The 26,585-nt window shown below is 44.5% G+C and overlaps 1 protein-coding gene across 2 annotated transcripts; it reads right to left on the bottom strand.

The window, feature by feature from the left end:
* Nucleotides 1–1,322: 1,322 nt before the first annotated feature.
* LOC115466292 (E3 ubiquitin-protein ligase TRIM39-like) lies at nucleotides 1,323–16,498 on the bottom strand. Of its 2 annotated transcripts, XM_030197453.1 has the most exons (7): nucleotides 16,385–16,498; nucleotides 15,242–15,709; nucleotides 14,193–14,288; nucleotides 8,977–9,207; nucleotides 7,414–7,436; nucleotides 5,929–6,038; nucleotides 1,323–4,488 (listed from the first exon to the last, which is right to left on the bottom strand). In XM_030197453.1, the coding sequence occupies exons 2-7, from the start codon at nucleotides 15,659–15,661 to the stop codon at nucleotides 3,974–3,976; spliced, it is 1,395 nt and encodes a 464-aa protein (XP_030053313.1). In that variant the 5' UTR covers nucleotides 15,662–15,709; nucleotides 16,385–16,498; the 3' UTR covers nucleotides 1,323–3,973. The 2 variants fall into 2 exon arrangements, with proteins under 2 accessions (XP_030053313.1, XP_030053314.1); XM_030197454.1 differs by lacking the exon at nucleotides 16,385–16,498 and having other exon boundaries at nucleotides 15,401–16,132.
* Between the last annotated feature and the right edge of the window lie 10,087 nt (nucleotides 16,499–26,585).

Below are 26,585 nucleotides of genomic sequence, written 5' to 3'. Positions count from 1 at the left end.
TGTCAAGATGCCACTGCCCAACAGCAACACGTATTGCTGTGGTTTCTTGCCACTGGTTGGCAGTAAACCAACCGGTTGCAAGCTACATGGTTCAGTCACTAGGGTTACTGTAAGCTATATAGTTCAGTCGCCAGGTTTCACAGTAGAATTTACAATGAAGAAAATGAGATACACATCCAAATCACTAAGAGCAAGACCAGTGCTCGCCCAGAATACATGAATGGAGAGGGCTCTCTGCATGACAGTTCTCCCCAAATTACATGTGTCAAATGCACAATTCATGCGATTTGCTCTCTCTCTGCAGCTATAGAAAACAGAACTTCTCTCAAAAGAAAATATTTCTGTTTTATAGAAAGTTTTAAAACAACCCCAGTTGTAAACAATAATTATATACCGGTCAATATTCAGTCAGAAGTGGGCAGTGGATTTTTTAAAGCACTATAATCAGATGAATTAGGTTCATCACCACATTGACTAACTGGGGCTATCCAGGCATGTGCTGGCCACCAGTTCTTATGCAGCTGTCAATATTCAGCTGGGACCCGCATAAGGATGCTCCCATCACTATTTTTGTATCCCTGATGGGCTAAGATGGTTGTCAGGGAAGGATCAATACCACCAGACTACCACTAGCAGCCATTTTGTGAGTGCAAACAAGAGCAAGTGGGGTTCACTCCTGTCCCAGTGATCACTCAGACTACCAGGGATATAAAGGCAGGCCTGGAGTGGGCCTATGGGTAGGTGCAGGGGGGCCTCTGGGGGAAAGCTGCTGGTGGAAGGAGTGTTGGGAGAAGATCCATGTTAGGCCACTAGTGGGAAATTATCTGGCCACCAGCCACCATTCCATGCCGGAACCCAGACAGCTAACTGGCCAGAGATAGCACTGCTTCTGCTTTTTATCCAGACACCAGAACAGAATATCATTGATGCCAGAACTGCTGAGATACCACCCCTAGACTGCCCCAACACTAATAAAATTGCTTACAATATTGATCCTATGATGTATACAGTATATCTGAGACCTCAGTAGGTTACTCATAACAAGATGCTTATTCCTTCATTTTTAACCATCACATCAAATGAAAGATTATTCTTTGCAATACTGTGACAACTGAACCAAAAAACATTATCCAAATCTGCTACTTTTATACCTTATCTGACTTTATTGGATGGACTCTTCCTGTCCAATGGAAGCAGCTACAAAAAATGCACAGCCCAAGCTTTATCATCCATGCTCACTCTATCATATCCAAATTCATATAGTGATTTGGTAACACAATACAGCAGATCTGAGGGAGTCAGAGAAGAGGAATACACTAACGCACAGAAAGGGATTTCCGTTTATTTAAAAATAAATGCATACAAGTTTTCTGATTCTAATTTACAAACATTACAGAAATGAGATAAACTACCTACAGTCAGGTTTCAGGGCTGATAAAAAGGTACATTAAAAAAAAAAAAAGCATTTTAAGTTTTGCACACTTCCTGGGTTATGGTTTAGTTTACCTGACGTATCACCTATAAAGAATAATTTGCTAAGCAATTTACATTTTAAAAAACAGGCCCAAAATTCAAAGGATTTATGTTCCTAACTTTGGGATCCTTTTACTAAGCTGCAGTAAAAAGGGCCCTGTCAATTCTAAAGACAAGGATATCAAATCTCATTTTAGGCTCTGATGCAGGTCTTATTCCCGGTTCTCCTGTGCGCTTTCAAATTCTCTTTCAGTTAAAATGTATACATTAAATATGGGTACGCCCTCTGCTCGTCACCACATAAAAATATGTTACCTCCTATTTTTCCTGGAGTTACTTTACTCTGGGATGGCAGCAGAAAATGACATAAGCATTTGGTGTTTCAAACCTTTAAAACAAAAACAAAATTTGGCTTCATGAAATGAAATAAAATTTATCTTCCACGTGTTCTGATTTTCTATCACAGGTCGCCTATGTGTCATTAGAAATCAAGCCTAGAATAAAACCAGGGACATTTACACCTGGATGAGAGCAGACAAAAATGTCTATATGTAAAACACACGTATTCATTTTATAAACTGCCTGAGCTCTACCCCCAAACAAGTTTTTATGTGGGTTGTGTAAAGGTTTGCACATTCTTGGCACCTAAAATAACACCCACGATAATTTTATAATACCCTTTTATGAAAAATCCTTTATACAATAAAACCCTCTAAAAAAAGGGGGAGAGGGGAAGAAGGGATCATTGCACCTTCCACATAGCTACTGATTGAACTGATTTAAGCTATTCACTTTCTCATCCTGCCTTTCTGTAGAAGCAGGTGAAGGAATGTTGCAGTTACCTTCCCAAGACCCCAGGGAAATATTAAAACGGTTAAAAAAAAAATCAAATCTGACAACTACATTCACGTGGTCAGCAATAGTCATTATACAAGACGGAATTAATAAAGAATAAAATCCCGACGTACTAACGAACAGGATTAACAGGCAAACGTTTGGTAGGAAAATCCCAGTACAATGTAAGGAAGAGCCACAAAGGACCTGTGATTTCCACCTAGTTGAAGGATTTTACAAACAAAAAAAAATAACTGTTCAAGATGCTCGCTCTAAAGTCTTTTCTTCTCTTTTTGGTCTTAATTCATGTAGGGGTGAAAAAAAAAAAAAAAGATATATCAAACAGTTCCAGTTCTCTACCTAACTCACTCTCCCTTACCTGTAAGAATAAGGAAGAAGGTTCCAGTGGAGGAAAAACACATATCAAAGTGGGCAGTGATAAAGGCACAGCCAGAAGGAGGGTGTTAAGTGGTCTGAGGCCTGTTCTATCTAACTTCTAACTCATTGTGTGTGACCCTTAACCCCTTATCTCCATCTATCTGTCCACTCAGTGTGACCTTCAGAGAAATCACTCCCCCCCCCCCCCGAAAAAAAATATATCCCGATTCTGTCCAACTTCTCCCAACTCATTGTGCGTGACCTTCAACAGACACTTAACCCCTCCCCTCCAGCTATCCATCCACTTAATCTGATCGTCAAAGAAGTCACCTCACCCCGCACTCACTGTGTGCCCTTCAGTACAAGTCAATTAACGGCCTCTGTACTAAAGGTTTAATCGCCTGTTGTGACTAGGGGGGGAAAAATGCTTCACAACCCTTAACCACCATCCTTCTGCTATCCAACCACTTCTGTGACCTTCAGCAAAAATCATTTACGATCTGCACCCAGCATCCACTGCATAGCCTTTGGTGAAGTCGCTGAGATCTTCCCACACCCTTGTATGCCATTTTCAGCAAAATGACTTCATGAAGCGGCATCCTTCCTTCCACTTCTCCGTGACATCTTCAACAAAATCAATCAGCCTTCTCGTGGTTATAAGCGAGTTCTTTAACTCACACGCATCCAAGCATTCTCCTGCAGTGATCTTCAAATTCATGACATTAAAAGTTTTTGTTTTTTTAAAGTTAAAACAAAAACCAACAACGACATTCTGCTTCTACTAATACAATTCTTTTCAGGTAAAATCCTGCATGTGCATGGCTCTTCAGTGTCTCCCTAGCTCAAACTTTGCTGGTTATCTAGTCAATAACTTGATTACTGCAGAGCAACTATAGAACACAATCCTTAGTGGTGTTCCTGTATATAATGTGAACCCGCTTTGGCTGTAACACAAAAAGGTGGTATATCAAATCCATGACTCGTCACCTTCATCTTCCAATTTATTGCTACTATTAAAGAGCTGACCGATATCCCTGGATAACATTAGCCGTTATCGGCATCAGCTGTAGCAAGAACACATTCCAAGCTTCATATGCCATTGTTCCTCTGCAGTAGCCTAATGCATACAAATCAAATTTTTAACCAATAAAGTTGAGCAGAGTCATGAGACCCCAGAATACACCCACATAGACATTACCCAAAATCTACAGACTTCTCACCACAGGGAGGTTCTTTATCCTGAAAACCAGAGGAAATCCAAGGACACAACACAAATAAAGGACATTTCCTACAGCCTCAGTTCCGTCCCCACAGCACCCACGCAAAAGAAAGGATAGATTTTCTCTGTGAAGCAGGCATTGAACACGAAGAGGGTCTCCATACTCTTGGCATTGAAGAACGAAATCTGTCCCTTGTCACAGTCGAGAAACACTCCTATGATACTAGGACTCTCTTTCGGATCCAGAGGGGTATCCGTGGAGGTGAAGGCCCAGTATTCATCACGATACATACCCAGGAGCCCGATTGCCCAGATTCCACCAGATGGCTTGATCATAAACGTCCCCTTCCGCCTCACAGATTCCTTAGCGGCCCCCACAGTCCAGTACACCCCCCCTCCCACTTCCACCTCCCAGTAATGCAACCCATGGAAGAACCCCTGGCGTGCCAGCGCACACGGTTTGCCGTTAAATCGCTCAGGGTTTTCTGAAAAGAACAGCGCATCCTCCACATATTTCATGGTTCTCTTGTCCCGGGACAGGACTAGCTGAACATGCGCCGTGAGAGGGTCCACCGTTAATGACACTGCAGAAAAAAAGAGAAGGCGGAAGACAAGGCTAAAGAGAACTGCTTAACCAGTTGAAGAGTCAGTAAATACAGTCAGAAGGCTCCTCAGAAGCTAAAAATTCTGCAGGAGACTCCAAGGTATGGCATTCTTACTAAAATAAAGATCACTTCCCTCCCCCTACACCACAAACTGTCAATTAATATTTTTCCTGTAACTTTTCTTTATTAAAATTGTCAGTGTGGCCTGGAAAAACCATCAACAAGTTATACAGGCCTATTCTACCCCCAAGACTGTCCACTGCGAGTTCTCTGTTGCCCAGCAACCAGAGCACTGCTCTCTGGGAAATTCAAGAGCTGGGCGGCCATCTTGGGGAGGGGGGTGGCACCAAGGCCTAAAAGTAATGCACTTTTATGGGGTCTTCCTTAGAACTCCCTTCGGGCATTGCAAATCACCTAAAACGCTTTCTAAGGTTGCTCTGGTTTCAACATACATCTCCTGTGTTGATCTATTTACATTGGCTTTCCATTATGTGGACAATTCTTTTTAAATTCTGATTTTGGTTTTTAAGGCTTTGCAAGACAGCTCTCCCTTTTGTATTGCTGCTGCTGTATATACGAACCAACACCGAGTTCTGCGTTCCTTGAATAAGGGCCTTCTTGATGTGCCTTCTTTTAGGCGTGTTAGACTGACTAGGCATCACAATGCCCTTTTTATGGTTGCAGGCCTAATCTTGTGGAACGCTTTACCATACGTCGTGCGTTCAATCACGGAAGTCCTCCAACTGCACTGCTGCCAGTAGGGGGCGGTGCTTCAATTGCTAGGGGTAGGCAGGTTCCCTAGAGTCCTGCAAAGCTTGCCTGTCCCTCACTGTTTAAAATGTGATAGTGAACCAGCACCCCCTACTGGCAGGACTATACGTGGAGGACTCCGAGTCAGCTGTGAGGGAACAGTGCATTCAATACCATCATTGCTTTCATTCAGTAAACAGCTGAAAGCCTAAGGCTTGGTCTTATGGGTGGTTCTATGTTTTTAATTATTATTTATTTATTTATTTATTTTTAGCTGCCTAGATTTGAAGGCAGTGCGGGAAATACAAATTTTTGATAAAAATAAGCAGACAATTTGAGAGTGAGGGATTTCTCAGGACAGTGTGGAATTTGCTGTCAGAGGACATGGTCAAGGCATTAACACAGCTACATTTAAAGCACTTTGGGCAAGTTGCCAAAAGAAAAGACCATAAACCATTATCAGTCAAACTTGGGGAAATCTTTGTTTATCCCTGGGATGGAGTAACAAGGTTCAGACTGGCCACAGTTGGAGAAAGGATGATGGGCTCAAGGTTATCTTGACAAAGGAAGGATAGTAGCTCTTAAGTAAAACACAGAGGATTCCCTGAAGGGCACAGAACACTGGTTTGCCCTTAAGTTAAGCAGAAATGAAAGGTGTGCCTCCTTTACCTCTGTAATTTTTTATCCAGTCTTTAGGACCAATCACCAAACTAGAGTTAGTTCTGTATTTCTTCACAGAAGACGCAGGGTCTGGGTGCTGAAATGTCACATAATCGCTCCTGCGGAAGATGGTAAGGAGATCATTATTCTGTCAACAAAACATATTTTGTGAATGTAACTCACCTTGAGCTACTACTGAAAAAGGTGTGAGCAAAATCTAAATAAATAAAAAAATAAATGTGGCTGGGAGGGATTTTAAATCTCAACACAAACAAAGATAATAAATTAAAGGTCACAACCAGATCACCAAAACCTGTGTTGCTTAAAAAAGGGAGAATCAGAGAAAGCAGGCAGGAGACCAGATTGGAAGATCATCACAATAAGGTCACATTACTGCTTCCCGTAATATCTAACAGGATCAAGGGGGCGTCTCCAGGGACAGAGACTGAGCTTGGTTTTGTCTTGTTGTACCTCTAAGGCTTTGCATTTTATATTTCCCTGAGTAAAAGCATAACTAAGTCCCAGTATGCAAAACCAGGAATCACTTAGTGAATGTACCTTAAAAAAAACAGAAAACTATAGGCTAAATGCAGAAATCCCAACCCTTAAGTTTCACTTTATTCAGGTGAAGTGTTCTGATAATTTTCTAATGGTTGGCTGGCCCAAAAATTACACTTTAATAAACAAAAATGGGGGAGGAGGAAGAAGGCGGCCATCTTGGTTTCCAAGAGCCTGGCACGACAACCATGATCCTTTGCAAGTAGTCATGTCACTTGCAAGAGGAGATGGATATGAATGTCAAGCAGGGAGTGGTGGGGCAGACCAGGAGATGGTACGGACTGCTTTGTTGCTTTAAGTGAAACAATAAAAGATAGAAATATTGGGAATTACTGGCTGGAACATGCTGAGAAAGGGAAGAGCCTCAAAAGTCGAGATACTGATACAAAAGACTTCTCTAAGCTGCTGCCAGTGACAGAACAACTGCTTCTGCTGCCCCCAAACCATCAGTGCCTGCTGAAAGAAGTTGGTGGATTTAACCTTTTGGCTGGAAGGGGCAGCTGGCTGTTCTAATGCCTGCTTTGGGGGGGGGGGAGGGGAGGGAGAGGAAGGGATGGAGGCCTCACTTCAAAATCAGAAGCAGCAGCATCCAGGAGGGGTTCCCTTTAATGATGCATTTGCCAGCCTAAAATAAATGATGAGTTATTTGGGTTAACCACTCCCAGTGACGGGCGGATTTCTCGTGGTGAGGCAGCTATCCCTGGGCAGTATTGCACGCCTGCAATTGGGAAATCCTCCCGAGCAATACAGAGGTTAAAGTTTGCATGATGTTTCTGTTATGTAAATTATAAAACCTGTCCTACATGGCTCCTCCCTTTTCAGCGATGCCTCTGTGAATACTTGAGGAGAAGATTGGAAAATCAGGAGCAGGTAAGCAAGCCCCTGGATCCTCTGCTAACACCCGCATGAAGACCAGCAGAAAAAGTAAGACCATACCTGCTCAGTGTCTTGCTCACATCCTGAATAGAGAGAAATAGAAACAGAAGATACACCGGTTTGTTCACATTACTTACTGTAAACTTTACTATTTCTAAGTTACAAATTTCAAAGGTTGCATTTCACTTTAACAAAAGCCTTCTTCAATGCCACATTTAGCTGTCTATGCTGTGGTCATGCTTTACTTGTAAGGGCATGAGACCTGTACAGAGGTTCTGATGATGAACAGCAAAGCGGCATGCACCAGCTGTATTTCTCCACAAGGGCAGCAAATTCCATTTCTGTGTACTGGCTTGTTAGCTCAGGTGGCAGGTACCGTGCACACCAAGAAACAAGGTGTGGAGGACCAGAAGAATCAAAACTAAATTATACCAACCTCCACAGGAAAATCATTCATGGATTCATATTACTTTAAAATACTGACATAAGTTTAATCATTTCAAAAGGCCACAATTACCATGTCTGAGTCCATCAGCATAAAACCTTCCAAAAAGTCTTTTTTTTAGTTTTCATTAAATATCAATCAATGGAAAAATAGCATTAGAAAGGCAGATTTAAGTCACTTCAGCCCATCCAACGATGGCCAGTGTTTTGTAGTCATATTAACAATGCTTCAGGGATTTTGAGCAGGACTGACGCACTCCAAAAATCCTCTCTCTCATTTTAATACTGAAACCAATCTATTTTTTACTATGAGTATCTCAAAGATGGCGCCAAGGTTTATAATTTTACTTTTGATTCTTCAGGTACTGTGCTCAGTTAGGTAGGCGGTTTCTGGTTTCAATCCTCACATCAGGGTTGAAAACCCGACTGACCAGGGCTCTTCAGCTTGGAAAAGAGATGGCTGAGGGGAGATACGATAGAGGTCTATAAAATACTAAGTGGTGTGGAATGGGTAGACTTGAATCACTTTCCAAAAATACTGGGCCTAGGGGGAACGCAATGAAGCTACTAAGTAGTAAATTTCAAACAAACCAGAGAAAATATTTCTCCACTCAACGTATAATTAAACTCTGGAATTCGTTGCCAGAGAATGTGGTGAAAACAGTTAACTTAGCAGGGTTTTAAAAAAACGGTTTGGATAATTTCCTACAAGAAAAGTCTATAAGCCATTATTAAAAGATGTATTTGGGAAAATCCACTGTTTATTTCTATGATAAGCAACATAAAATCTGTTTTACTGTTCTGGGACCTTGCCAGGTACTTGTGACCTGGATCGGCCACTGCTGGATACTAGGTCTGATGGCCTTTCGGTTTGTCCCAGTATGGCAACGCTTATGTTCTTATGACTGGGTTAAAAACCACTGTTCTATAAGTGGCGTGCGAAAGTGGCACCTGGGTTCAATTCTCGCTGCATCTCCTGGTGACCTTAGGCAAATCACTTAACCTTCTATTTCCCCAGGTACAAAAGCTTATGAGCCCTCTGGGGGACAGAGAAAGTACCTGCATATCACGTGTACAGCCCTGTGTACGTCTAGTAGAGCTACAGAAACGGTTAGTAGTAATAATAGTCGCTACAGAACATGCTCCTGAACAGAAACATCTGAGGAGAATAAAAATTACCTTCAAGAACTCCTTGGCCGGCTGTTGACTCTTCTGCTCTATCTCTGCGATCAGCTGGGTCAGGGAGGAGATTTTCTTACCGAGTTTCTCCACATTCCCCTGCCCCATCAGAGCGATTCTCTTCTCTGCCTCCTCTAGTCTGGTGAACATGGCGTGTTCCCTGTCGCTCAGCATCTGGCGCAGCTGGGCCAGTTCCCTCACACATTTGTGCTTCTCCGCCCTCACTTTCTCCTATAAATCGAATGAGCGGACACATTGCAGGGGGGTCATTTTATAACGGAACATGTGGAAAGTCCAAAAAGATCCTGGAAGTTCCAAAATTAAGATGGATTTTCAGTTGAACACTAGGCCTGGTTTATAAAGTTCTTGAGTGTTAATAATTTGTCTTTTTTATTTTTTTAATGAATGTGATCTTACGCAAACCACTTTGAACAAACATTTGTGTTAATAAACTATATAAATTCAAAATTCTGATCATTGCTTATAAGGCCATGATAGTTGCCCTCCTTGCATCTTTTTCTTTTCTTTTTTTTATTACAATTTATAAGATAGAAACCATAGAATACAATACAAAGCAATGAACAACCCAATAGGTACCGTATACACTATATTTATTATTTATTGGTGGTTGGTTCAATGTGGCTTACAATTAGCAAACAGTTTACATAATAGAACCAATGTGATGTGAACAGTATCGTTCAATCAGATGAGTTCCAGTTAGATCATTCGTGTTCGAGTTGGGAGTGGTGTCCTGTATGCTGTTGTGCTAGGTGATGTCGTCTGAGAGGAGAGATTTGAATAGGTATGCTTTCAGGTGTTTTCCAAATTGTAGATAGTTGGTTATTAATTTTATGGTTTTTGGTTAAGGAATTCCAGATTTTGGTGCAGACGTTGGAGAAGCTTGTTGTGTATGTGCTTTTGTATTTCAGGCCTTGACAATTGGGGAAGTGGAGGGTTAGGTATGTTCTCGCGCTCTTTATTGCACTGCGAGGTGGTAGGGTGATTAGATTAGACGTATATGCAAGGGAGAGGCCGAAGATTATTCTGAAGGACAATGTACAGATCTTGAAGGATGTGTGCTTTGATGGGTAGTCAGTGTAGGTTTTAAAGTAGAGGTCTTGCACTTTTTGCCAAAGATGAGTCTTGCTGCCGTATTTTGTGCAATTTGTAATTTCTTTAAGGTTTGTTCCTTGCATCCTGCATAAATTCCGTTACAATAATCTGCATAGGCAAGGACCACGGAAAGGTGGATGAGGGAGCGGAAGACTTCCTGTGGGAAGTAGTTTTTATTATTTAGTCGTTTGAGTTTCCACATTGTTTGAAACGTTTAACAATATGAGAACAAAAACCCCTCCCCTCCGCCAGAGTACAATCTGGCCCACTCAAACCCATGCAGTCACTAATGGTGTGGGAAAAGTCTCTTGAACAAACCGTTGCCAGGATCCCCATTATTCGTAAGTTTCCAATCATTATAAACATCCCATATTTTATGAAAACGAATCAACTGACCAGTCCGGAATGCCGTCAGTTTTGTCATCTGGTAAACATAATCCAGCTTAGTGCCATCAAAGGCATGGTGGTTATTATTTAATACATTTATACTCCACATTTTCCCACTTAGTTGCAGGCTCAATGTGGCTTACATAATACCGTAGAGGCAGGCTCCGGTTCAGTAAAATACAAATACACAAAATAGTAGTAAACCTATAAATAACATGAGTATAAGGCAACAAAGATATGATAAAAAGTCCAATACGGTCCATAGTTTTGCTGTATCACAGGAAGTAGAAAATTAAGTTGGGTCTGAGGGGTAGGCCTTCTTAAACAAGGTGGTTTTCAGTGAATTCCTGAAGTTAAGATGGTTATGAATTGATTTCACAGTTTTAGGTTATGCTGAAGCCAGGGTTATTCTACTAGCCAAAAAAGAGGCTTCTGGCTACTTTATAATGTTCTACCATCACACCATAAGGTTTAAAGCGTAATAAACAATATTCAGCCTTAGTTGGATAGGCCACAAGACCTCTTTCCAACTTACTAATCCCGCTTGTACATTTGTGTCAGTTATGTTACAGTAATGAAAGATTGCTAGCAAACCCTCTTTGTCACAAGCCCACCAGGAATCTACCAGAGGCTGCTTTTTTCATACTGGTTCCTTTTTTGTGGGACTCTCTTCAGCAGCGTATTCATCTACAATGTGCACTGCCTACGTTTAGGGATGCTTTAAAAACCTAATTTTTTCACCCAGGCATTTATCCGAGGTTGGCCCTGCTTTTGGCAGGGCTGCCGAGACACCCAGCCGGGCCTGGGGCAGGACCGGACCACTGTGCCCCCCTGCCCAGGACACCGCCCCCCCCTCACTTGCGCTGCCCGCCCCCTTACCGACTGCTGCTGTCCTCTCCTGCTGCGTGTCACCCAGGATATCACGTTAATGCAATTATCCAGGTCCTGGGCTGCATGCAGCAGGAGCAGGACAGAGACCAACCTCAAGAGAAGACAGACCCGTCCCGGAAGTAGGCAGGAAGAAGCTTCCCTGCGCCGGGCCTGGGCCTCCCCTTGGAGGCTGGGCCCGGGGAAATTTGCCCCCCACCCCCCCCTGGCGGTCCTGGCTCTTGGTGCGGTTTAGGGCTGCTTTAAAACCCTAATTTTTTCATCCAGGCATTTATCTGAGGCTGGCCCTGCTCTTAGTGTCTGGTGAAAGCAAATTACTTCCATATGTTCATCTCTCTGCTGTTGCCTTCTCCCTCCTGTTAGTAAGTATCATGCTATAGTTGCTGTAAAGCACTTTGACATTTATTTGAATTGTGGTATACAGGACTGTGGCGTCAAAATCAAAAGCAATTTTGGGTGAAGTCAGTAAAATGTACCAACTCCAGCTTCAAAATAAAAAATTATAATATCATAATAAAATGATACTTTTACTATCTATATATCTATATATATATACACACACACACACACACACATACTGATAAATATAAGTTACTAGTAAAAAAAGGCCCGTTTCTGACTGAAATGAAATGGGCGCTAGCAAGGTTTTCCTCGGAGTGTTTATGTTTGGGAGAGTGTATGTGAGAGTGACTGTTTGAGAGTCAGAGTGAAAGTGTGAGTGTGTGAGAGAGAGAGTGAGTCTGGGTGTGAGTGTGTTTGTGAGAGAGTGTGTGTGAGAATAAGAGTGTGTGCAAGTGTGTATGTGAGACACAGTGTGAGAGAGAGTGTGTGTGTGTGGGCGAGAGAGAGAGTGTGTGTGAGACACAGATTCTCTGTGAGAGTGAGTGTATGAGACCAAGCGAGTGTGTGAGTGACTGTGTGGCACATAGAGAGTGAATGTGATACCGTGTGAGACAGAGTGTGTGAGAGTGAGAGTCAGAAAGAAATTGTATATGAGAGAGAGAGTGTGAGCCGTGGCCTCCCAATCCATGGCCATCTGTCCCCTGCCCCCTCCATTCATCCTTTTCCAGCAATTCCCCTCTCTCCCTGAGCCCTGCCCTCCCAATCCATGGCTATCCATGTTTCTCTGTCACCTGCCCCCTCCATTCATCCCTATCCAGCATTTCCCCTCTCTGCCTGAGGCCTGCCCTGCAATCCATATCCATCCATGCCCATCTGTCCCCTCCATTCATCCCTATCCAGCAATTCCCCTCTCCCTGAGTCCTGCCCTTCCAATCCATGCTCCTCTGTCACCTGGCCCCTCCATTTTTCCCTATCCAGCATTTCCCCTCTCTGCCTGAGGCCTGCCCTGCAATCCATATCCATCCATGCCCATCTGTCCCCTCCATTCATCCCTATCCAGCAATTCCCCTCTCCCTGAGTCCTGCCCTTCCAATCCATGGCCATCCATGCTCCTCTGTCACCTGGCCCCTCCATTTTTCCCTATCCAGCATTTCCCCTCTCTGCCTGAGGCCTGCCCTGCAATCCATATCCATCCATGCCCATCTGTCCCCTCCATTCATCCCTATCCAGCAATTCCCCTCTCCCTGAGTCCTGCCCTTCCAATCCATGCCCATCCATGCTCCTCTGTCACCTGGCCCCTCCATTTTTCCCTATCCAGCATTTTCCCTCTCTGCCTGAGGCCTGCCCTGCAATCCTTATCCATCCATGCCCATCTGTCCCCTCCATTCATCCCTATCCAGCAATTCCCCTCTCCCTGAGTCCTGCCCTCCCAATCCATGGCCATCCATGCTACTCTGTCCCCTGCCCCCTCCATTCATCCCTTTCCAGCAATTCCCCTCTCTCCCTGAGCCCTGCCCTCCCAATGCATGCACATCCATGCTCTTCTGTCCCCTGCCCCCTCCATTTATCCTTTTCCAGCAAGTCCCCTCTCTCCCTTCCATGACCCCCCCTCGCATCCATGCTCCTCTCTCTCCCATGTTCCCGCCTGGGCCGCCCTCTTCCCCCCCCCCCCCCCCTTCGCATCCATGCTATCGTTTCTCCCCTGCCCTTACTACTACTACTACTGGCCACCCTCTTCTCTCCCCCCAACATCCGTTTTTGTTTTTTTTCTTCATTTTAAATTTACCTCCGTGGCGGTTCCGGCAGCGAAGCGTCAGGGAAGGAGGCGGCGCTCCCGACGTCTAGCTTTCCCTTCGCTCTGTTCCGCCTTCTTTTGACGTCATCCTTGACGTCAGAAGAAGGCGGAACACAGCGAAAGGAAGGCTAGAGGTCGGGAGCGCCGCCTCCTTCCCTGACGCTTCGCTGCTGTTTTTTTTTTTTCCGCCCTCGACGTCATGACGTTTGACGCGAGGGCGGGGCAGCGAGTCTTCGTCAGTGGCTTCACCACCACGAACTTACGAACCGTTCTGAGAGAGAGTCTGAGTGACTTCAGAACGTTGTCCTCAGAACGTTGAGGGAGCGTTTTATTATATTAGATATTTACTAGATCCAGAACAAACAATTTAAAGCCTAATATCAAAGAGTCGGACAGTAGAAAAAAGATGAGTCTGTTGAAGGTTTGGTGTACTTGACTCCACAGCCCAAGTGGTATACCAAATCTACAAAGAAAAACTGACGACCCCACGTGGCTTCCGATAGCACCATCATGCTGATAGTTGCAATAATATTTCTTTGTTGTGCTACTTGCTATTTTCCTCCTGATGCTTCCGTTTCCATGGTTTAGTCTTTTGTTTATTTGTTCCTTTCGATCTCCTGGACGGTAAACGGCCACGATATCCAAGGACAGCATGACAGTATAACATATGTAGAAATAAATAAATACTTACGGTCAGCGTGGAGATTTTTCTTTCCTCGGCGCTCTTTGCCTCCTGGGCTTTGGCCAGTTCCTTCCTCAAAGGTTCCAGCCGGCTCTGGAGTTTCCCCTTCGTGAGAGGAGAGAAGAGAAGCGGATGGATCGATTAACACAGCAGTATATTGATAATCTGAGAATCACAAACCATTTACAGTAGAAAATAAGGACATGATTTGATAAGACTGTGCCACTAGCATGTCCTTTATACAGTACTCAGAGACTGCCTCCAATTATAAAATAATCCTCAAGAGGAGAAAATGATTATATAAACACAACTGGAACGCCTCAAGAACTGATCTAGAACCCAGTGGGCCCCATTGAGCCCTATCCTGGGTATGGCTGATATTCAGTGTCAGACTCGCATGGCTACCCGGGCATTTTAGGATTGCTATTTCTGCAGTCCAACATGCCCGGTTAGATACGCAAGTACCAATACTGAATATCACCAGTACCCACATTAATTCCTGACACTAGTCCAACTCCAAAAAGCAACCGCCAGAGTGGAGAAACTGGATCTGCTTCAAGGGAAAAAGCAGAGAACAAAAAGTAACGTGACCAACACGACACGTCCAAAAAACCAAGGAGAAGAACAGTTTAAAAAGTACTTTAATAAACGATGAGATTTGACACAGCACCGTGTTTCGGCGAACGCCTGCCTCAGGAGTTTGTATGTTGTCAGTGCCAGTATTGACAACAGAATCCTGAGAAACACGGTGGTGTGTCGAGTCTCATCCTTAATTAAAGTACTGTTTTAACTATTCGTCTCCTTGGTTTTCTGGAAGTGTCGTGTTGATCATGCTACTTTTTGTTCTCCACCGGCCCAACTCCGCCATGGTATTAACCGAAGAGTGTTGTGGCAATTAAAATGGATACTCAGTGGCACTGTCCAATTAAGTGCCCCTGAATGTTGTCTCCTGGGCTGGCCAGTGCAATTTAACTGGGCAGAAGTTTCTCCTGCCCCACTAAATCGCTTTGAATATCAACCCCCAACTTTTTGCAGTAACGTGTACTGCCACCTCCTACCTTAAACTCCTGTGTAACCTCATCAGCGGGCAGCACACAGTGGTGTCGGTGATCCCATGACTCACGGCATATAGCGCAGAGCCTGATCTGGTCCTCCTCACAATATAGCTTCAGTGCCTCGCCATGTCTGGTGCAGAGCTCTGCCTTTCGAACCACTACCTCCTGTTCCTGGGCCACGATCCGCCTGGAGATCTCCACCACATTTGCTAGCTGCCGGTTGGGCCGCAGCTTCTTCCACTTGGACGTCTTGCGGCACTGAGGGCAGGAAAAGTTGGTGTAGATGCCTCGCCAGGCCTCGGAAATGCAGGGGCGGCAGAAGCTGTGGCCACATTCCACGGAGACGGGGTCCCGGAAATACTCCAAGCAGATGGAGCAGGTGGCCTCATCTTGCAGATCAGTCACCGGGTTTGCAGCCGCCATGGACTTCTTTGTAAAGGAGGAGGGAAAAAATCACTCTACAGATGACTCCTGCAAAAACACACAGGAGAATCTAGCAAAATGCAGTGAGTGGAGAGGGCTGAAATGAGACTGGATGAGAGATACAGCAAAATACAGAGCGCACAAGGGACTGAAATGACACTGGAAGAGAGATTTAACAAAATGAAGTGTGGTAGCCGTGTTAGTCCAATAAAAGTTATGTCCAATAAAAAAGGTATCATCTTATTTTCTTTTCCATGTTTTATTTTGTTTGATTTCTATTGATAACAAAATGAAGCGAATGCTGGGGCTGAAAATGGCGTAAAGTACACTCCTATAAACTACTGCATGCAGGGGCTGAGGACACCTTCCTTTCCATCCCCTCGCGTCGAACTTTCTACTCAAGTCAACAGCCCATTAACTGCCTAGGGGAAATGCGTTTTCACCCCGCTGCTACGGCAGCCCAGGGTGCTCAAGTTTCCTCCGTCCCAGTCTCAAAATTCCCTCTTCTAGCATTCTATTCAGCATTAAAAAGGCCACCCCCACTGCTACGGCAGCCCAGGAAGCTCAATACTCCTCCGCACCCACTCTCAAAATCAACCTTCCTAACATTCTGTTCAGATGCTCATGCCTATGGGGGAACGGTTTACTCAACCAGCCCGCCATCTACAACTACGGCAGGTCAAAAAGGTCAAGCTTCCTCCGCACACAGTCTCAAAATCTTACCTCCTAACGTTCTATTCAGCAGCAACGGCTGCTTATGTCTACCTCAGGCAAGGAAAGCAGGGACAACTTGGCAAGGAGCTGAGTTACCAGCCCGCCATCCCTACCTACGGAAACCCAAAGAGATCAATCCTCCTTCGCATCCACTCTCAAAATTTCCCCTCCTATTGAGCTGCAACTCATAGCTACTGAAGGGAGGGATTAACTACCCCGCCATGCACAGCTATGGAAGCCCAGAGGCTCAACTTTCTATTCATACAGTCTCAACCCCTGCTTGGATTGATCCAGGACAGCCGCTGTCTGCTAGCAGGGGGCCCTTGCAACAGCTAAAACTAAAGTGCCCCTCAGTAAAAGGCAGAGGAGGACAGAGGGACGCTTGCCCTTGGTGTTGCCACATGACATGGGAAAAAATGTTCATGCCCAAAACCAGCCCAAAACCACACAAAGTTACATGTGAATGACATCATTAATAAATATTGAGGCCATTTGCATACAAATGACATTGCGGCTGCAGAAAACCAGCGGAAAAAAACGCAGTGGGTGAAAAACCCGCCAGCGGGGCAAGAAGAAGCCGGCCAAAATCCCGCAACCTGCACGGGGCGTGAAAAAGCCGCAGCGGGTCGCGAGAAGGAGCCCAATTGGGTGGGAAACCTGCAGCCCTGGCAACATTGGTTACCAATGGCCTGCCCTAGTTATGTTAAATTGTACAGCACTGCGTAACCCTAGTAGCGCTTTAGAAATGTTAAGTAGTAGTAGTTAGACGGACATCATATGACAAATGCCAGTGCCAGCCAGGATGTCACCTCAGTGGGACAGTACTTTACAAAGCCAGAACACTGTATCAATGATTTTATGGTGAGAACCCTAAAAGGAAACTTTAAGACAATCCGGGAATGCAAGACCTTTGAAGACCAATGATTAAATATGTTGACGCCCAACCAGACAGAACTTAACAAAGATCTGGGTTTTCTAGCGCATTTTAAAAGCCATAAAATTCTACTGCTTTGTCACCCTCTTATCTATTATGCATCTATCCTTGTCTCTTATCCACCCAGCTCCCATGTTTCACACCGTACCCTATTCCAGTGAAGACTGTTATTGGAATGCTTTGATGTTTCACTTGCATGTAAGTGGAGGAATGGCCTAGTGGTTAGGGTGGTGGACTTTGGTTCTGAGGACCTGAGAGTTTGATTCCCACCTCAGGCATAGGCAGCTCCTTGTGACTCTGGGTAAGTCACTTAACCCTCCATTGCCCCAGGTACAAATAAGTACCTGTATACAATATGTAAGCTGCATACATAGTAACATAGTAGATGACTGCAGAAAAAGACCTGCATGATCCATCCAGTCTGCCCAACAAGATAAACTCATGTGTATACCTTACCTTGATTTGTACTTGCCTTTTTCAGGGCACAGACCGTACAAGTCTGCCCAGCAGTATTTCCCGCCTCCCAACCACCAGTCCCGCCTCCCATCACCGGCTCTGGCACGGACCGTACAAGTCTGCCCTCCACTATCCTCGCCTCCCAACCACCAACCTCTTCCCCCACCTACTCCGCCACCCAATTTCGGCTAAGCTTCTGAGGATCCATTCCTGCTGCACAGGATTCCTTTATGCACATCCCACGCATGTTTGAATTCCGTTACTGTTTTCATCTCCACCACCTCCCGCGGGAGGACATTCCAAGCATCCACCACCCTCTCCGTGAAAAAATACTTCCTGACATCTTTTTTGAGTCTGCCCCCCTTCAATCTCATTTCATGTCCTCTCGTTCTACCGCCTTCCCGTCTCCGGAAAAGATTTTTTTGCGGATTAATACCTTTCAAGTATTTGAACGTCTGTATCATATCACCCCTGTTCCTCCTTTCCTCCAGGGTATACATGTTCAGGTCAGCAAGTCTCTGCTCATACATCTTGGAACGCAAATCCCATACCATTCTCGTAGCTTTTCTTTGCACCGCTTCCATTTTTTTAACATCCTTCGCAAGGTACGGCCTCCAAAACTGAACACAATACTCCAGGTGGGGCCTCACCAACGACTTGTACAGGGGCATCAACACTTCCTTTCTTCTGCTGATCACACCTCTCTCTATACAGCCTAGCAACCTTCTCGCTACGGCCACCGCCTTGTCACACTGTTTCGTCGCCTTCAGATCCTCGGATACTATCACCCCAAGATCCCTCTCCCCCTCAGTACCTATCAGACTCTCACCGCCTAACACATACGTCTCTCGTGGATTTCTACTCCCTAAATGCATCACTTTGCATTTCTTCGCATTGAATTTTAATTGCCAAACCTTAGACCATTCTTCTAGCTTCCTCAGATCCCTTTTCATGCTTTCCACTCCCTCCCGGGTGTCCACTCTGTTGCAAATCTTAGTATCATCCGCAAATAGGCAAACTTTACCTTCTAACCCTTCGGCAATGTCACTCACAAATATATTGAACAGAATCGGCCCCTGAGGCACTCCGCTACTCACCTTTCCCTCCTCCGAGCGAACTCCATTTACCACCACCCTCTGTCGTCTGTCCGTCAACCAGTTCCTAATCCAGTTTACCACTTCGGGACCTATCTTCAGCCCATCTAGTTTATTTAAGAGCCTTCTGTGAGGAACCGTGTCAAAAGCTTTGCTAAAATCTAAGTAGATTACGTCTATAGCACGTCGATGATTCAATTCTCCAGTTACCCAATCAAAGAATTCAATGAGATTCGTTTGGCACGATTTCCCTCTGGTAAAACCATGTTGTCTCGGATCTTGCAGCTTGTTGGCTTCTAGGAAATTCACTATCCTTTCCTTCAGCATGGCTTCCATTACTTTTCCAATAACCGAAGTGAGGCTTACCGGCCTGTAGTTTCCAGCTTCTTCCCTATCACCACTTTTGTGAAGAGGTACCACCTCCGCTGTTCTCCAGTCCCTCGGAACCTCTCCCGTCTCCAAGGATTTATTAAACAAATCTTTAAAGGGTCACGTGACGCCATGGTGCAGGGCAGACGCTGGTAAGCTCAGCTCTGTGCACACTTATCCCAAAAATCAGCTATATTAACGAGCCCATTGAGAAGAACGGCATAGAATTGTTCCTATAAGCTGGGGGAACGGATCCGAAATCGGAGAATAAGGGAGAGGAAGCAGAATGGCAACGAAATCAGTCCGAAAGGAGCGAGATAAACTTAAACAGGCTGACTACAAAATGGCCGACCAGCGGGACCTCGGAGAACTGACTGTGGGCTCAGTATGGATGACGGAGATCACAGCCGAGGTCACTGCGGCGGTTGAAGCGGCTTTGGATAAAAAATTACAACAACTTTATGATCGTACCGAAGAAGCCCATGAGCGCATCGATAGTATGAGCTTGGAGCTGGACGAAGGGCTGCAGCGCGTATCGGAGATCGAGGAGGCAGCAGAGGCACAGAAGGAGAGCACTGAGAAAATGGAGAGGCGTGTGCAGAACCTGGAGGCCAAACTCGATGAGTTGGAGAATCGTAGTGGGCGAAATAATTTGAGGTTAGTAGGGCTACCAGAGTCGCTGCAGGATAAAGACTTACCTACATTTCTAGAGGGGTGGCTGCCACAGTCCCTACACATAGAGGATAAACTACAACATATCTGTGTGGAGAGGGCACATAGAATCGGGCCTTCACGCCAACCAGAGGCTAGGCCACGAGTGGTGATACTTAAAATCCTCAATTTCCGACATAAGCAAGCCATATTGGATGCGATCCGCAGCGGAGGCACCCTTACATATCAAAGCAAGAAGATTCTATGCTTTCAGGATTATTCTCAACAGGTACAAGCGCTGAGGAAAACATTTACGCCATTATGCACGGACTTGTTCCAGAGGAAGATAAAGTTTGCACTCCTATATCCAGCAAAGCTGCGAATATCCATTAACGGAGTTACAAAATTTTTCGATAAAGTGGAGGCAGCTAAAGAATATGTACAGCGACAAGATATCACGACGGATTTGCCATAAAAAAAGAAAGATATCATAGGATTCAGTGATGGGAGGATTAAACTATTGGAGAACGCGAGTCTTTGAGCTGACAATTTATTATTGAGAACTGGAAAGAGAGAATTAAGACTGTTAAACAAGCGGACAGAGCTGATATGGATCGATAAGATATGTGCTGAGTGACACATTAGCGCGAGTATGGACCAGCTAGTTGGCACTACGAACATAACTGAAAATGCAGTGAGGTTTGCGGACGCTCTGAGCATGGGATGGAAGCTAGAGGCGGACAGAGCTTATGGAATACTGCAAGCGTCCGAGTTTAAAGTTTCGGGTTTGATCTATACAGATGGAGATATATGTTGAATTCTGATCCAGAAAGTTCATCTCCTCCTTCGAGGGGAAAGACAGATTAAATGTGGTATAGTAGCTGAGATTTATTAGCTATGCATATGCCAACGTGATTTGGAGAGAGAGGACCAAAGAATGAAAGGCTACTGTTTGAGAGACTGGAGAGCTGAGATGGACTCTGTGTATGTCTCAGAAGTGAGCACAAATCAGATAGTAGCCCATATGTAAAGTGTGGGAAAATGTTGATCATATAGAGACTGTAATGAATGCTCTTGAGCTGGAGTTCAGAGAATGCAAGAGCATACTGGCTCATACAAAATTTGGAGTTATAAGTTGGGTTTTACCTGGTTGGAGTTATATACAGATTAATGTACCAGAAATGGGCTTCTGTCTTCCGAGAGGGAGACAGACAGCTACAGATTAGTATGACTGTAGATTTGTGGCAGATGTGCCTGAATAATTTGTTTGGGATAGGAAGTGGAATGGAGGGGTAAAAGTTATGTTGAAAGGGAGAGTGTTGGTGTTATATCGTGACTAGTTTTTGGGATGGGAGAGGTAAGGGGGGGAGGGGAAAGGGAGATGGGAGGGGGGAGGGACAGGGGGGGATAGGGAAGGGTAGGCCCTGGGAAGTCGAATTTCAAATACAGTGTATACAGATGGATCTCAGAAAGCAAATTAATGGAAATTGGAGGGGAAGAACAGCGGGAGTGGCGCTGCTGGGACGCCGGACCTGCTGGTCACTAGATGTAATATATTTGATGATGCCAGTACCAGTAGGTATAACGTAATGGGACTTAAAGTTTACTCCTGGAATGTGGGGGGTATATCTTCTCCTATAAAAAGAAAGAAAATACTTCATAGCCTCAAAAAAAAGGAGGCCGATATAGCGCTCCTGCAAGAGACCCATTTAACAGCCCAGGAGCATGCAAAGCTTCAAACTTGGTGGGTGGGGACCATGCTAGAAGCCCCAGCGGTGGGGAAAAAAGCAGGAGTGGTAATACTATTTCATAAATCTCTTCAGGTGGAGGTAGAAAAATTATGTATTCATGAGGAAGGGAGATACATATTGGCACAGGTAAAGGTGAATGGGTGTAGATGTCTAATAGGGAATGTATATGCTCCTAATGCCTACAGTAAACAATTTTATCAGACCATCATAAGTAAGATTCAGCAGTTTAATACTCCACATAAGATAATAGGGGGAGATTTTAATGTGGTAGCGGATCACAATATGGATAGATCCCATACAAATGTGGGAACGGCAGTGGGAGCTCATAAAGGTATCAACCTAATATGTGGTGCATTGGGGGTGGTAGATGTGTGGAGGTTATTACATCCAAACACCAAAGATTATACTCATTATTCTAGAGCTCATCACACACAATCACGAATTGATTATTTACTGATTGATGAAGAGAGCTTTGCAGAGATCTTGGAGGCCGATATAGATCCTACGATAATATCGGATCATGCAGCTATATATATCAAATATAGGGATCAGAATCTACAGAATAGACAGGTTAGATGGACGTTCCCCTTGGATTTGTATTATGACCCAGAATTTTGTACATACATCAGGGGGAAATGGAAAGAATATACAATTCATAATGCTCCCCATGTAAACACACCGATCCTGTACTGGGAAGCTGGAAAGGCTGTTTTAAGGGGCGAGATAATAGCGTTTAGTGCCAGGAAGAAGAAACAGAGGAATCAAGCGATCATACGATTGGGGAAACAGCTAATACACTTAAGGAGGGCTTATGGGCAACATTCTGCAGATCACGTTCGGGAGCAACTCTTGGCTACACAAGCGTCCTTAAATCAGTTGTTGCATCAGCGAGCAAGTAAATCCGCTGTCTATTATAGATTACAATTACATAAGTTCGGCAATAAGCCAGGGAAAATGATGGCACGATTAGTGAAAAGAGCGAGGGGGCAGAGAAGAGTAATGACGATCCGGACTCAGGGGGGGGCATTGGTCAATACGGATGCAGAGATTCAGAAAGTGTTTCAGGATTATTATACGCGGTTGTATGCTAAGGATGACACTGATGATCTAGACCCAGACATGTATCTTGAGAATGTTACTTTGCCCAGGATTACGGAGCAACAGAGGGGGGAGCTGAACAAACCGATAGAAGTGGATGAGATCTTTAGAGAAATAAGAGGTAGCTCACTACATAAGGCTGCGGGGCCGGATGGCTTTAGGGCCGAACTATATAAAATATTAATGCTAGACATAGGAGAATCCCTTGCTAATACTTTCAACACTTCTGTAGAAATGGGGAAGCTCCCGCAGTCCTTGAGACTAGCGGATGTTATGGTTTTTCTGAAGCCAGGGAAGGACCCGACACTACCTGATTCCTATAGACCAATATCTTTGATTAGCTACGAGGCTAAATTATTGGCGAAGATACTAGCAACGAGACTGGCTAGAGTATTACCTAGAATAATGGCAGATCCTCAAGTCGGGTTTGTTCAGGGAAGACAGAGTGTGAAAAACATAAGGATGGTTTTAGCAACGATGGAGGGGCTGCGAAGAGAAGGAGGGGATTCATTATTAATAAGTTTCGATGCCGAAAAGGCATTCGATAGGGTTGAGTGGGAATTTTTGTTTGCCTCATTGCGAGCGTATGGATTTGAGGGATATTTCACTCAAGCAATTTCTATATTGTATAAGAATCCGGCAGCGAGAGTGTTGGTGAATGGCTCGTACTCTCAGAGTTTTGTGATTAACCGAGGAACAAGACAGGGATGCCCCCTGTCCCCGCTACTTTTTGCCATCACATTGGATCCCTTGATTCGGGAAATATTAGGGAATCCAGAGATTAAAGGAGTGAAATTGGGTAGCAGAGAATTTAAAATTTCGGCCTTTGCGGACGATATTTTAGTCCATCTGGCCAGACCGGAGCAGTCTCTGCCGGTGCTGATGGAGGTTTTCGCGGAATACGGGGCATTTTCAGGCTTTAAATTAAATACCCAAAAGTCGGAGGGATTGCCCACTTCCAGTAAAGTACGAGAGCAATGGAGGGGGGAGTTCCCGTTAAGGTGGGCGGATAAGGAGTTTAAATATCTGGGAATCATTCTAACTGGGAATTTGACCCGATTATATAGGAGGAATGTGGATGAACTGTTACATTATACGAAAATTCAGTTGGCTTTGTGGGAAGATTTGCCTTTATCATTGAGTGGTAGGGTAGGCTTGTTTGCCATGATGATTTTTCCGAAATGGCTGTATGTTCTGCGACAGCTACCAATTCTCTTACTAACTAAAGATCTTAAGAAACTCCGTAGATTGGTGTCTCGGTTTTGCTGGGGAGGAAAGAAGGCCAAAGTTAAGTTGGAATATCTATATGGGAGAAGAGTAGAGGGAGGCCTGGGATTGCCAGACATCAAACAATATAATTGGGCCTGTTTGTCGAGACATCTAGCGGATTGGATATTAGAAACCGAAGATTATACAGCATGGAGCTATGAGAGAGAATTGTTTAGGCCGTATCATCCATATTATATGTTACACGCTAAGAGTGAAGGGCTACCTAAGGGATGGAGTCAGCATATATTATTACAACCTATGAGACGTACGTGGCAGTACATATTAAAACGTTTGAATAAGAACCCACATAGTACAGATATGCTTCCACTAGCGGGGAACGCAGAATTTGGACAAGGGGGGAACCAAAAGAGGTTAATTAGATGGGCACAGGAAGGAGTAGTGTTGGTGGCAGATGTGATACAGGAATCGGGGGAGATTATTACTCAGGAGGACTTAGTGGATATGGTGGGAACAGAGCATGTGAGTTGGTATGACTATTTCCAGCTACACAGTTATATAATGCGCTTGCATAGAGGCAGGTATGATAGAGGAATATATGCCTTAATGTCGAACTTATTCTTGCCTCAGGGCAGAGAACAGACTTCGGTATCTGTACTCTATAAACAGCTGGGTATGATATCTGCGCAGCGAGAATATGGAGAAGTGGCTCGGAGGTGGTCTGCAGATATGAGGGTGGAGGTTAGCAGTAGTGACATTGCCCAGTTTCTGAAGGAGATTACATGTAAGATGACCAGCGCTCGACATCGGGAGATACAATTTAGAATAATCTTGAGAGGCTATTTCTCCCCCATACAGGCATACTACACGGGTAATATACAAGAACCAAAGTGTATAAAGTGTAATTTCCAGAGAGCTTCCTTATATCATATGTTATGGGAATGTCCTGAAATTAGAAAGTTTTGGAGTAAAATTATGGGTTTTTGTGAGACATTGATAAATAAAAAGATAAATTTGCGCCCTCCGAACATAGTGCTAGGACTAGGAGGGAGCGGGAGGGATTTGAGACATAAGGAGAGATTATTCATATACAAAGCTATTCTGATTGGGAAACAAAGTATATTACAATATTGGACCCAGGAAGTGGGACCCTCATATTGGCTATGGAGAAACATGTTGCATTCTTTAGCGATGATGGAGGCATATAGTGTGAACAGAAGCCCTAGAAGTAGACAGGTTTTTTTGGAGATTTGGGAACCATACGTGCAGGCACTTTCAGGTAGAGCTCGTAGCTTACTGGTTAATTCACTCACTTGATCGATTGGTGCTGGTTGAGGGGTGGTAGGATCAAAGTATTCACTGTATGGGAGGGCAGGGAGGGAGGGAAGGGAGGAAAGGGGGGGTTTCAAAGTATAAAAATGAAAGAGGCTGCATAAATGAGGGAGGGAGGAGTTGGGGAGGGAGGGTGGGAAGGGGGGGAAAGGGGGAGGAATAAAGATCATTATGATATGTATCCAATGGATGTTAGCATCTTCAATGTCTAGGAGTTTCTGCAATGAAAATGTAACTATGTTCTATAATGTTTGTGTGACACTTAATAAAAATGATTAAACATAAACAAATCTTTAAGAGGACCCGCCAGGACCTCTCTGAGCTCCCTCAATATTCTGGGGTGGATCCCGTCCGGTCCCATGGCTTTGTCCACCTTTAGCTTTCCAAGTTGTTGATACACACTCTCTTCCGTGAACAGTGCTATATCCATTCCATTCTCAGGTGTACTTTTGCCAGTCCCTCGCGGTCCTTCTCCAGGATTTTCTTCAGTGAAAACCGAACAAAAGTATCTATTTAGCAAATTGGCTTTTTCGTCATCATTATCTACATAGCGGTTCACTGTATCTTTTAGTCTCACAATTCCCTTTTTAGTCATTCTTCTTTCACTAATATACCTGAAGAAATTTTTGTCGCCCCTCCTTATATTTCTAGCCATTTGTTCTTCCGCTTGCGCCTTCGCCAGACGTACCTCTCTCTTGGCTTCTTTCAGTTTCATCCTGTATTCCTCCCCGTGTTCCTCTTCTTGAGATTTTCTATATTTCTGGAACGCTAACTCTTTAGCCTTTATTTTCTCAGCTACTTGCTTGGAGAACCATATCGGTTTCCTTTTCCTCTTGCTTTTATTTACTCTCCTTACATAAAGGTCTGTGGCCCTATTTATTGTTTCTTTCAGCCTGGACCACAGACCTTCCACTTCATGTTCGTCCTCCCAGCCCATCATCTCCTTCCTCAGGTATTCCCCCATTTTACTAAAGTCAGCACGCTTGAAATCCAGGACTTTGAGTTTAGAGTGGCCGCCCTCCACTTCAGCCGTTATATCAAACCAAACCGTTTGATGGTCACTGCTTCCCAGGTGTGCACACACTTGCACATTTGACACACTATCCCCATTTGTGAGCACCAGATCCAGCATCGCTCCCTCCCTCGTGGGTTCCGTCACCATCTGTCTGAGCAGAGCACTTTGGAAAGCATCCACGATCTCTCTACTTCTTTCCGATTTGGCAGACGGAACCTTCCAATCTACATCCGGCAGATTGAAATCTCCCATCAACAGAACCTCTTTTTTCTTTCCTAATTTT

The sequence above is a fragment of the Microcaecilia unicolor genome, chromosome 3, assembly GCF_901765095.1.
Source record: "Microcaecilia unicolor chromosome 3, aMicUni1.1, whole genome shotgun sequence".
In the NCBI taxonomy this organism is placed as follows: Eukaryota; Metazoa; Chordata; class Amphibia; order Gymnophiona; family Siphonopidae; genus Microcaecilia; species Microcaecilia unicolor.
The sequence above is the reverse complement of the archived record's forward strand: the minus strand, read 5'-3'. Positions and strand labels throughout refer to the sequence as shown.

Excerpts from the sequence above, each read along its gene's own strand:
- LOC115466292 (XM_030197453.1), bottom strand. The coding sequence starts at position 15,661 with ATGGCGGCTGCAAACCCGGTGACTGATCTGCAAGATGAGGCCACCTGC. Across the intron at positions 14,289-15,241 it reads AGGTTACACAGGAGTTTAAG|GGGAAACTCCAGAGCCGGCT; the intron begins GTAGGAGGTGGC and ends CCTCTCACGAAG. Across the intron at positions 7,437-8,976 it reads CGGCCAAGGAGTTCTTGAAG|GATGTGAGCAAGACACTGAG; the intron begins GTAATTTTTATT and ends CTCTCTATTCAG.